Source organism: Stegodyphus dumicola, chromosome 12 (assembly GCF_044657685.1).
Source record: "Stegodyphus dumicola isolate Sdum_Otavi_A_Nest chromosome 12, ASM4465768v1".
In the NCBI taxonomy this organism is placed as follows: domain Eukaryota; kingdom Metazoa; phylum Arthropoda; class Arachnida; order Araneae; family Eresidae; genus Stegodyphus; species Stegodyphus dumicola.
The window spans coordinates 23,471,872-23,485,701 of record NC_140779.1 but is presented as its reverse complement, the minus strand read 5'-3'; the positions used below and the strand labels follow the sequence as shown (position 1 = coordinate 23,485,701).

General features: G+C 31.8%; 1 protein-coding gene across 1 annotated transcript in view; it reads left to right on the top strand.

The window, feature by feature from the left end:
• Cep97 (centrosomal protein 97kDa) overlaps positions 1–13,830 on the top strand; it is an 84,466-nt gene that overhangs the window by 56,925 nt on the left and 13,711 nt on the right. The window contains exons 13-14 of the mRNA XM_085827547.1: positions 4,069–4,144; positions 4,378–5,916. Coding sequence (XP_085683673.1) covers positions 4,069–4,144; positions 4,378–5,916 — 1,615 coding nt within the window. The remainder of the gene's footprint in view (positions 1–4,068; positions 4,145–4,377; positions 5,917–13,830) is intronic.

Here is a 13,830-nt window from a genome sequence, read left to right as displayed (position 1 = left end):
GACAAACGCTAACGTGTGGATTTTTTGTAACGAGATTATTGATAATGATAACACTTTCGCACAACGCATACGCATTGCGTTCAGTGATGAAGCAACTTTTCATGTTAGTGGTCATGTAAACAAACACAGTGTTCGAATTTGGGGCCTACAGAACCCACATACAGTCATTGAACATGTACGAGATTCGCTCAAAATCAATGTGTTTTGTGCAATATCCCAATCATCTGTTTACGGCCCATTCTTCTTTAATGCAAACACGGTTAACGGTCATCAGAATCTCGCTATGTTACAAAACTGGTTGTTTCCAAGGCTGCACGAAGGCAACTTCATTTTTCAACAAGACGGGGCATCTCCTCACTGGTGTCGCCAAGTGCGTAATTATTTAAATGAAACTCTACCGAACCGTTGGATTGGTCGTCAAGGGTTTGGTGACTTAGCATGTCTCAGTTGGCCTCCACGGTCACCAGATTTAACAACCTGCAACTTCTTCCAGTGGGGTTTCATTAAAGACAACGTTTATGTTCCACTACTCCCACAGAATCTGGAAGAGGAGAAGAACCGGATGCACACTGTCATCATCAGTGACAATGGGCATGCTTGCCTGAGTATGGGAGGAATATGAGTATTGATGTGATATTGTTCGTGTCGCTGATGGAGGACATATTGAACATCTGTAACATCTGCAATCTGAACTTGAGAGGTTCGTACATATGTGTGTAAAGTTTCATATTCGCATGTCATACAGTTTGATAAATATATGCATTCGAAATACGGATATTCTTTTTGAAACACGTTGTATTTAAGCTTCAAAATTTATCCCCTTTTTTTTATTTGCTTTAATAAGCAAATCGAAATAAACTCATTTGGGAACCACAATTTTTTTCTTCTGTCCAGAGTTTTCATTTTAAATATATCACACTTGCTGCCTGCTTTTCTGTCTTGCTAGACTGCCTGCTTCAAATGTATTTCAGAAATTTACTTGTACCTATGTAGTTTTTCAAAGAACAAGCACTTACTATGCCAGTTTATCTATGTTGGGTTATATATATGTTTTTCAACTCAAATTTAAAGGAATATTTAATTTTGGCCGTCACTGTGAGTTTTGTCTTTATGCTTCTACTATGCCACCAATTTTTTAAAATCATTACATTTATATAAAATAATTGGCTCACAGCATAATGCTCTAAAAAGAGATAAATTAGCCTAATTTATTGCTGTGTTTGTTATTCTGAATTTAAAATTTATTTCTGTCTGTCTCTTGTTTTTTTTTTGGGGGGGGAAGGGACCATAAGTCGAAAATTGTATTATTCTGATTTAATATTTAACATGAAAGGCAAGTTTTGAAATTGCATTTAGTCCAAGATCCAGACTTGTCAAGACTTCGGTTATTCCAGATTTAGAATTTTTCCTGATCATTAGTTTAAATTTAGTAAGATATAACACGTATAAATTATAAAATTTAAAAATATGAAATAGTGGTTTATGAAATATTGGACCATATATGACCTTAGAACAATCAAAATTTACCAAAAAAAGAATGTTTGTGTTCAAACATTTCTTTTTATATAAGTGGCTTTTTTTTTTCTGCTAATATTTTCTCTTTAATTCTATGGATAGAAATAATTTCTTGTTCAATTAAAAGGTTCCATTGTTCAAGTTCTGTAACCATATGGAGAATTCCATCTAAATTGTCAAATGAAATTGTATCATTCTCAATAATTGGTCGCTGTCTTCACTGTCAGTAGTGATACTATTTCCTGGTCATAGAACCATACTGCAGATTTTTGTGTTAATTAATTGATGAAAGGGAATTGCCATTGGGGGGGGGGAACTTCTGTTATATCGTCTTCATTTATTAACATTTCTCCAGATTTCTTCACAAATTCCATTAATTGGAAAATTTCACTTTTTGTTTCCAAGATCTGAAAACCTTCACATTTGCAACTGTCATCATAATGCTAAGCTAGAATCTGTTATATATCTGGCGATGTCTCATGGGTGACTAAAGACATGCTGTTTGACTAAATTTTTGTGCATCTATTGCACACTGATGACTTTAAGCAGGAATTGTATTAATTCTATTATTTATTATACTTATGCCTATTTTCTGCGCATACTTAAGGCTTATCCGAGTCCCAAATAGACAAATTCGTACATATAGTTAAAGCTTATCCAGTGCTGGTGCTGCACATTTTGCAGGTCCTAAATTCTAAATTTTTTTCTGTCTCTAAATTTCGCATTCCCTGGCTTATCCGAGTCCCAAATAGACAAATTCGTACATATAGTTAAAGCTTATCCAGTGCTGGTGCTGCACATTTTGCAGGTCCTAAATTCTAAAATTTTTTCTGTCTCTAAATTTCGCATTCCCTAAATTCTAAAAAATGTAGTAATTAAATTAAAATTCTAAAATGCCTTCCCTAAATTCTAAAAGTTTTGCTTTCTTAAACTCTTCTGTCCAGTGCTGCTGCACCAGTTCTGGGCTTATCTAAATAACAAATCAATTGTTCTGAATTTAAATATCACTAAATGTAACTTTTGGCCTATGAGTATCATTTACAAAATCTATTTTTTGCATATGAAAAAAAATTGTGTTAAATTTCTCCTCGTCAGTGCACGTAACACTTTGCAGTGCAGTTAGCTGAAGTCAATAATCATTGACAAAGATGCTATCAACATTGTATTTGGTATTTAATTACTAATATTAAAAAAAAATGCTTGGACATCGCTGCATGAATCATTTATCAAATTGCACTGTGTTGATAGTCATGTAATGATGAAAGCATAAAATCGATTAGTAATAAATAATTGACAACTAATTAATTCATCAAGTAATATTTATCAAGTTGGTGTCGAAGATGTAAAGTATTCAATATACATGCAAAATCAATGATGTTTCAATGTAGAATCTTTTGGTTTGAGATATATCCAAGCAAAAGGGCACCCACAGAGCCAAAATATTGATGCTACAGGTATATGCTACTAAATGATTGTTTCTTAGTACAGAACTATTTTATTTAGTACCAAAATGAAATTAAGAACTGGCACTCTCCATATGTTTTATTATAAAAAAATATCAAAATGTGCTGCATACGGCATATGAAAAAAACTTCTTAAAAAAATGAAAAGAGAGGTCTGGATTTTAGATCATTTCAGACTTTGTACTGAATATGAAATGCACTAATAATTTTGTTATTTCAAAAACTTTTCATTTTTGTGTTTTTAAATTATTTTTCAGTTTTCCAATTTTCATTTAGAAAACTATGATTCTTGTTAAGTATTGCTTATATATTTTAAACATTAATGAGTTAGCTTCATTGATAATTTTCTGTCAATCTATAATCTGTAAATAATAATTGAACTTTATATATAATGGCATCTCATGGCTTCAGAAAATGATTGAAAGCCAACAAATAATTTAAAATCTGTCACTACATTGCTTTTTTAAAAGAACATGTATATATTATGGGCATATTTTAATCATGTAATTTTATAAAAACAGTTTTATATTACATACATATCACTCTCTACTGGGAGCTGATGGATAAAAAAAGCTAAAATTCATGTTTGACATTTTAAAGTAGTTAGATGTTGCTTTAAAAACACATCTAAAATGCATTTTAGACCTTCAGAAAATGTGTGTGGAGAGGAAGTTAAAAGCATAATGTCTGTTTTCCAAGTGTAGAATCAAAGAAAAGAAATACCAATAAAATATATAAGTATGTATATTTTACTTACATGTGCTGTATTACATACATTAAACCCTCATTAACACATATCTAAAGAGACCGTAAAAAGAGTTCATATAAAAAAATTCTTGTTAACTGGAGGGTCAAATTTTATTTCTGGAATAGTTTTTCTATGCATTAAGCATTTATGTACTGTAAGATCGTATACATCACTGCAAGAATTTAAATTTTTTTCTTGTTAACCAAGTGTTTGCCTTAAGCTAGTTCGTGTTAAGGGGGATTACTATATTAAAATGCTATAAATAGTTCAGTTGTATGCATAGTTAAATGTTTTATTGTATGAGTATATGTAATATATATATATATTTTCATGTTCTGTTAGACAACAGCAGGACTTGCAGCATGAAAGGGAATTAAGAAAAATACAAGCTGAAGATATTAGACATTTGCATGAAAAGGTGTGAAATATGTTTTTTTAAATTTCAGTTTGAATATTTTATTTTATTCATTGTTCATGCAAATATTTTCTTGTTAACTGATGAAAAATTTTTATAAATGAAAATTATTATAACATATGATTTCTTAAATTGATTATTTTGTAACTGTATGTAATGTTTAATAGTAAAAATATTTGGCATTTAAAATATACTGCATATACCTATTATTTAATTTATACAGTTATTTTGTTTAGGCCAGAGATCTGCAGAGAAGTGTTTCTGTTGCTTTATCAAAAGCTAAAACCAGTGTTTTCCAGAATTTATCTGAGCATGAGATGTCAGGAAAAGATTCATCAAGGGATAATGCATCACTGTCAGAATCAAAATTGGAAAAACTTTTACCTGGTCAAAGCCCTGAAGCCCTAAATTTAGCTCTGAGATATTCTACTCAAGCTTATCAAGAAAATTCTGGTTTGTATTCTCCATCTTCCCAAACATCATCTGTTACATCATCTGTTCCTGACACCACATTTAACAGGCCAAAATCCCGCAGAGATTTGCAGCCTTCAGCTTCTGATGTATCTGACGCTGATTCAGGTTTACAAAGTATGATAAGCCCTAATATTGCAACCTTGGAAGCTGAGAAAAATGCTTTAACTACTGAAACTGACCACACTTTGCTTAATGGATATGGGAATGATGCAAATTCTTTTTCTTGTTTCAAAGGGGATTCTGGAGAGTGTGCCAGCTTTAAAATAGTTAACAAATATGGCAATTTACAGTCTGAAAGGGATTCTCATTTTGATGATACTGTGGCTTTGCATGCGAAGTTAAATGTGCATCAGACAAAAAACATAGCTTCTGTTAGGCATTACACACCTATGGCAGCAATTTTCAATTCATCAGAAGATAATTATTGTTTATTACCTAATCACCATCAAAATATTGGTCATGTCCATGTAGGTAAAAGTGCTATGCATCCTTATAAAACGAATTACTTTGAATATTCAAATAGTTCGGTAGAAAATTCTCCTTGTTCGGCATTTGCACCTCTACCCTCTGAGGATGGTGTAAGTCCACTCTTAAGAACTAATAGTGAGCCGTATGTTTATTCTAGACAACATATTCAGTCTAATGTCATGACTAGTCAACATGCAAAATTGGAAGACAAAAAGAGAAAGAATATTGATACAAGTAATGCAAGCTCTACCGATTCATTGTTAGAGAAAGATCATCCATGTATTGAACCTATTCAAGATTGTTGTTCGAAAGCATGCATTTCACATCAGATTAGGGACAAGACTCATATGCATCAAGCACGGTGTTCTAAATCCTGCTCTCCAAATTTTTGCAGGCATTTTGGAAAAGATCGGTCATCTGAAATTAATGAATCTAATTGCTGTTTTAAAAATTGTTCGGTAATACCTAAAGGATTAAATCAGATTACCCAGAGTAAAGTTACATCTCCCCTGGATGAGAAAGATTCTCCTCAATCACCATGCACTGTTGAAATGAGTGGAAGGATTTCTCATTCTTGTTCATTCCAGTCTGATGGCTTTACTACTGCTGAAGAGTTGTCAGCAACTGCTACTGTGAAACTGTTTTCAACTAGAGCTGTTAGTATGACTTGTACTAATGGAGCAATAAGCCCACAGACTAGCTCCCAAAGACCATTATCCTTGAATGATGCTTCACCTCAAACAAATCTTAGGTCTCCTTTGGTGTTAGCTGCCAGTGTATGGGAAAAGAAGGTTCAAGACATAGAATCTACATTCCATCAACTACAGACTCAGGTAGTTATTAAATAACTGTTTAATTATTTATTTATTATATTTGTTAACTACTTTGAAAACACAAAAGCTTATAAGTATAAAGTTTGGCTCAAAGTGTTTTAAATATATGTAAATCTTTTGAAAGGTAGCTAGTTTTGAAATAGCTAGTAGAAATGAGTTTTTATATTCATGAATGCATTTTCAAGTAATGGTATTTAGGATTAGCATTCATGTGGTTATTTAAGATAAACATTCATATCAAGTAAAAATTATTACTTAAATTAGATTTTGACATTTTAAATTTTTTAATTAAAATGATACAGGTTCTATCCAGAAAATAATGAAACTGATTCCATAAAATTTGTTTATTTGAAGATAATTTTACAGACACTGAATATTCTTTAAAATAGCTTTCTACTGCATTAATACATCATTGTCAATGTCTCTGCCACCCATTTATGCCCACCTGAAAGTCTTCAAGTGGAATATTTTTCATTGCATTTTTCTAAAAGTTCCTTCAGAGTGTCAAAACAGTAACATACTCGTATTTGCTGGATTTTAACCGAGGGAGTAGAAAAAGTCCAGCAATGACAGCCAGCTCAGGTCTGAGGCAGCGTTGCGATGTTGTGTTGTGCCAGAAACTGAGTCACTTTGAAGGATGTATGGACAAGTGCATTATTGTGTTGCAGAATCTAATCATTTGTGAGCTTCGGGTACACATGCATGATTTGGTTCCTCAGCCTTTGAAGCACTTCCTTGTAAAAGTCTGCATTAACTGTCTGTCTCGGTGCCATTAACTGTCTGTCTCGGAGGCATGAACTTTTTGTGCACTATTCCATTGATTGTGAAAGAAGGTTATGAGTATGGACTTCAGTTTTGATTTGTGCACTTGAGCCTTCTTTTAAAGAGGGGATTGGGGTGTGTGCCACTCTGCACTTTGTTTCATGTTGTGTCACCCATGTCATGTCACTGGTAGCCACTATCTTAAAAGAATTAACTTGTTGCACGCTGCAACAATTCGCAGGAAATAGGCTCACAGTTTTCTTTCTGTCCGTCAGTCAAAATCCCTGGAACCAGCTTGGCACAAATTTTCTACATTTGAAGTTCTTCGCAGAAGATTTAATGCACAGTCAATTTTTCAAGTCCCAATATCTCTGCAATCATTTAAAATTTCATCTGACGATCAGGGTCCAAAAGCACTTTAATTTTAGCTAACATTGTCTGAAGTTCGAGTACTTAATGGATGCCTAGTGCATTGTTCATCATCGACGTCCTCTTTTCCATCTCTGAAGGCTTTGTGCCACCTAAACACTTGAGCCTTGGATAAAGAATCCTTCCTGTAAGCATCTGGTAACATTGTAAGCGCTGCAGTAACTGATTATTTTAGTTTTACGTAAAACCTCATGCCGTATTGCTGTTCAGCACTCCACTACATTCTGAAAATCTAATGCCGTTTTCAAACGCTTGTCTGCTTCACGAGTGATCTGGTCTTTATAAAAGCTCAAGACCAACTGACTTCTGCCAGACTCAATAGCTGACAGCCTGTACCGCTGGTAAACTCTATCTCTTCTGCATGGCTTGAAAAATTCAGTCTCATTACTTTCTGGACTTTCTTTATATATGAAGTCTCCTCCCCCCTCATTATGAAGTTTTGATATGCAAAGCAGAGTTCCTGGAATGTAACATTACTTTTTATTAAGACACTATAAATTGTTGGCCATTAATTTTGTAGAAACTGATTGATGTCTCTAAAAGTCTGTATAAATTGTTCTTTAATACCTGCATTTATTCTTTAATATGTTAAAAAATTAATTTGTTTAAGTTTAAATCTCACTTCCACTTTATAAAGAGAATATTATAAATTTTCTTCCATTATTTATCAAGACCTTATTTGGATGAGGGAGTAATGTTAAACTAGTATTAATTTCTAAATATGATGAAAGAGATTCATATTTTCTGATAACTATCCACAGTTCCAGATATTTTAAAATTCTGTGGAGCTAATTGTTTTAGAGAGCATGACTGTAAGTGATGTTCCTCTTTTAGGGGTGGTTGCATAGGAAATTTGACTATGTTAAGTTTATATTCATTTTCATTATTTTTTATTGCTTCCAGACCAGCCCAACCCAGTAGATTCTGTAAGCTGCTTCAAAAATACGTTTTATTCTGGCAGATTGCATTGTTTCTAAATAAAAATATGTGCATGTATGTATAAAGTTTTGGGGTGAAAATTTGAAATAATACCTTCTTATACAGCCAAAAGTCGTTAATTCGGACACCCATAATCCAGACCTCAAAGCTACAAACTTTCTGGGCATGCGCATAAGACCTTTACGGCTGCGAATGTGCGTGTGCACATGCCCAAAATACGTTTAAGCATGCGTGTTTAATGTATAACGGACGGTATAAGCTAAGCTAAAATTATGTAATTATCTATTTCAGTTAATGTTGCAGATTGCGTTGTCCCTTAATCTTCGAATTGGATCCAGCTTATTATTTTTTGCAGACTGTTAGAGCAATTTTATAAAAGTAAGCTTGAACTTTCGATTATGTCAAATAGAATTTTCAATGTATATTTACTAATATGTAAAGGATCTACAAAGCGAAAGTATATTTCGAAGTCCATTAAACAAAAAGTGGAATTGCTGCAAAAAATGGATAAAGGCATATCCTTTGTTTTTCTAACCATTCCGAAATCTGTTTATCAATTTCACGCTGCTCTGCAGGGCGGGGGAAAAGCCGCGGCGCGCAATGAATTGGAAGTTAATTTGTCAGCACTATCCTTATCTTCATGGCAGATGTTTTTATTTTATTTGGCTTATAATTCCTTACTAAATGTAGTATTTCACCTCGATGTACTCCGTCTTTGATATGATTGAAATCAAATTCTTCGTCATTATAATTCGCTTCCGATAGCAAAGAAAGTAAAGTAAACAAATAAATATTAAGCTTCTTCTTCTTCTTCTTCTTTTTTTTTTTTTTTTTTTTTTTTTTTTTTTTTTTGTAAATTTTGATATCCTTTGGATCATAATTGTTCTTTATTTCATAAATTACGGTTTCATATTTTTAATTTTATAATTTCTGCATGCCATCTTGCCAGATTTAAACTGATGATCTATAATCTGGAAAAATCGATAATCCGGAATCGCCAAAGTCCCGACGAGTCTGGATTAACGACTTTTGACTGTAATAGTTTTTTATTATTATTATTCATAAATTACCAATTAAGTACTTATGACTATACATAAATAATGATAAAAATAATAATCAACAAAACAATTGAATTTACTGCGATCATTGTAATATTTGTTTCTCGTTTCTTTCACTCACTTTCTTCAGGTTGATCTCAGTACTTGTATTTGCACATTGTAATTGATGTTGCGAGTTTTTGGCAGTTAAGGATGCCCATGATGTATGTTTCGTGAATTTCATTTACAAGGAAAAAAGGGGGGAGGAAGATTTCCAGATGTAATGTGATCTCAAAGCTCTCACAGCTCTTTATACCAGACTTTTTTAACTGAAAATTTTTTCTTTTGTTAATGTAACTGCTATACAAATCAGGTTTTGATTCCGATGTTTGAAAAGTATGTTTCAATACATCATTGCACTATAAATCAATAAGTTCTATTTGGAGATTTATGTTAGTGAAGGGAGTTGAACATATTATAAATATTTTGACGTTTTTACCTAAATCGCTGAATTGGCGGTCAAAAGACGTTTTGTGTTTTCTGTTTTTTTTTTTTTTTTTTTTTGTTATTTGGAACTATTGTCATATTCTAAAATTTTAATTCTTTCAGTAGTGGAAAATGCAAATGTTATTATTTTTTAATTCCAATTCAAGTAACAAGAGTTTCTTCTGAAATACGATCTGTTTAAAAGTATTGATTTTCAAATTATCTTTGCTTATAAAGATATGTGTAATTGATTGAGTTTTTCTACTGTTTTCACTAAAAGCCATAAATTTAACAACCACTCATCATTGTTTAATTGTGGCACTGGTTTTTTCTTCTCATTCACAAACAAATTAGTTCCTTAACTCAAAAAAAAAAATCATTGTAAACATAACATGACTGAAATATAACAACATGACATGACTGAAATATATAACGTGACCATATTGTGCATCTAATTCTATTAGAAATTCCTTAAATTGTTGATGCAAAAGTGTATAATTGAATATAATTTACTGTTTTTATGACCACTTGCATAACTTGATTCGTCAATAATAATTTTGTTGATGAATCAAACAATGCATAGTGATTGAATCTTCAGTTTTAATGTTGTTTGATTATAATTTATTTATTAGCAATTTTACAACTTCCATAGCTTTAACAATTACAATTGCTGTTCCATCAGTTGATATTCCAGAAAGAATTTCTAAATGCAAGTTTATTTCGTGTAAACAGTTTTCAACAGCCTGAAAAATATGTTCTCATTTCGTAGTATTCTTCAAACTAATCATGTTTAACAATTCTTTTTTTTTTTTTTTTTTACATGGAATGATAAATTTATTCTACAAATGAATAGTGCAAGTTCAACTGTGTCCAAAATATCTGTACTTTTGGTCAGATGCAAAGAGAAAAATTTGAAATCTCGAATTAGATCACACAGATTTGCGACAGTTTCGTTTGAAATGTTAGTAATTTAAAAATAATGAATTTTTATCAGGCACAAAATCATTTGCAACAGCTTCTAAACATTTTTCTACAAATTCGCCATATATATATATATTTTTTTAAAGTCATCAAGTATGTTAGAAACTGTGTGCAAAACGGAATACAAACTAAATGCGCATGAAAAAATTTTTTCTTGTGACAAGACGAAACATAGGTAATTCATAATTTCATGGAATAATAAGTATAACCTTAGAAACAGATGAGAAAACATGATGCACTAAATTTCTGAAATTAAATAGTGAATATGGCTCTCTAGCATTTAAGCATCTGTATGAAATTAAAAAAAAAAGTATGCACATTTTCAATTGTGAAGTATTACTTATAGGACTACTAAGACTTATACTGTCCAGATATCGTAACATATACTGAATGAACTTTTCCAGTAAGTAGTAAAAGAAAATAATTAACCCATTCTCGTAAAAAAGACCTATTGTTACTATTATAGCACTGCTTAATACTAAAATGTAAATGCAGTGAGTGAAATAAATACTGTACATAAATGAAAAATTACCAAATTTATGTACCTCTTTCCTATCTATTTTTTTCTGTCAGGTCCCTGCTTGGACTTGCTTTAGGATCACTAAGTCTGGCCTTCACTAAAAATCTGTCCAAAAAACTTTGATTGTGCCTTCTTTTCAGAATGTTTCAGAAAGGTGACATTGTTTGGTCACTCAAACAATACTGTTACAACTAGTTTAAGATTTGTTGGAATGGTACTTGTTTTCAGTTTTTAACATATATGCATTTGGCAGATTTTCTTTGATTAATGATTTCTTTCTTTAATTAATTTTCTTTGATTTTCTTGTCTTGTCTTTCTTTCTTGTCTTTTTCTCATAACTATTACTCAGAGTAGTAAATTGTGCTTTTTAAAACAAAATGTATGTATGTAAGATACAAATATGCAAATCAAAATAATAATACAAATTAGCAACAGCCTGTTAATTCTTGACTTTAATGTGGATATTTCCACTTTCTGTTCTAAAAATTACCAAAACTGAAACGTTTCTTATAATAATAAGCTACGGTATTACATAATTATGCACTTACTTTTTGAACCTCGGCATAGCTAGACTGCTGCTGCTTTGCAACAAGAACAGATTCTTACTGCAAAACTGTCAAAAATTTAAAATATTTTGAATAGGCAGGATTAGAGTGCCAAGTGAATTGAGGCCACAGATGCCAGTTGAAACAAAAATGAATATTTAATCTGCCTTGGCTGTTAAGAAGTTTAGATCAACATCTAGGCAGTCAATGTTTCTACATTATGTAATAGACATATAAAAAGCATGTTTTCAAATAAATTTCAGAAAACTGTTAAAAGATGTAATATATCCTAATGATTTTCAGTTATGGTCATTTTCATTGAAGATAAGCAATCACTTAAATATGCCATAATTTTATGTGGTAACATTCTTGGAAAGTAAAATTTTTATTATGAAAAATATATTCTGATAAATTAGGAGTACTTGCTGAGCTTTAAGCTTCCTTACAGCATAGTATTACATAAGAATATCTGGAAAATACTATTTAACTCCACCTCAAATAAAAATGTGTCACCTATTTCATTTGTAAAGAAACATACCATTTAACTTAAACCTACTTTTAGACTTGTCCTTAAATTAAGGTCAGACTTTAAATTTAAAGATCAGGTTTAATGATTGGATTATTAAGAATACTGAAAAGTGGATTTAACAATTTGTGACCTCAGAACAACATATGATTCCTTAAATCTTGTTAAACATGCAGTGAATAGGGCCCTATGTCTGTCTATTAACTAACAAAGTAATTTAGCAATTCTTATTCAAACACCAATAGCAGAGCTAACTTTAAAAAACAGATTCAGTGAAGAGAAATCTGAAAAGTGGGTTTAACCCCTTAACTGCTGCGGAAAATGGACAAGATTCATTTCCCAATGCCACGGTTTTTCACACAGGCACGCATAGTTATGCGATGTATTAGGGGGAAAATAAATGCAAGTTTTACTTTCTAAAAACTATTTACTTTCACAAAATAAAGAATAAAAGAAAAAATGAATAATGTTTTGAGTAAAAGTATAATAAAAAGATGTAAGTATAATAAAAATGATGTTTTTATAATAAAAAATATCCCTAAAATGGAGTTTCGATCAATTCATTTTTAGACCAGTAAAGTGTAATATCAGGTTTCAGTGTTATACCTTGTGAAATCAGTATGCCTAAAAAAACATATACAGTCAAAAGTCTTTAATCTGGACTCGTCGGGATTTCAGTGATTCCGGATTATCGGTTTTTCTGGATAGTTTAAATCTGGTAAGATGGCATGCAGAAATTACAAAATTAAAAATATGAAACCGTAATTTATGAAATAAAGAGCAATTATCATCTGAAGGGTATCAAAATTTAAAAAAAAAAAAAAAAAAAAAAAAAAGCTTAATATTTATTTGTTTACTTTATTAAACATTTCTTTCAACGCGCGCATGCATCAATCATACATTACGTATAGTCAAAATTAGAAGATTGCAACCAGAAAACTATTTGATGTGTATTCGTGATATTTATAATGACGAGGAATTTGATTTAAATCATAAAGAGAGTACATCGAGATGAAATACTACATTTGGTAAGGAATTATAAGCCGAATAAAATAAAAACATCTGGCCTGAAGATAAAGAAAGTGCTGACAGATCAACTTCCAGTTCATCACGCGCCGCTACGTCTCCCCCCTCCCCGCAGAGCAGCGTGAAATTGATAAACAGATTTATCAATTTCACGCTGCTCTGCATATTCGTAAACGCATATGCGCGTGCGTAAAGGTATTATGCGCATGCGCTTAACGCATTATGCTTTTATGCATGCACAGAAAGTTTGTAGCTTTGAGGTCCGGATTATGGATTAAAGACTTTTGATTGTATTTCTTCTGAACTGGTAGAATGCCACGATTTTGTTCTTGATTTTTCGTTTGCAAGGTGTTGGTTCATATACTCGTCTACAAAACGGTTAGTTTCATTAACAATTTGAAGCACGAGCAGTTCATCAAAAAATAATTCAAAAAAGATAAATGAGTTTGAAACATCCGTTATATCTTTCTTTATTCCTGGAACCTACTACAAAAAGTTAAATGAAAATGGAGGACATAGAATAAAAAAAATATGTTACTCGAACAACACCAGCCAATATCGCACAGGCATTAATTTCACAGCTTTAGACACATCTCTCTCTCTCCAATTTCTCCCCACACGTCTCTGAAATAGTATCCTCCTTCGCATACTTTGTCAAGGTCA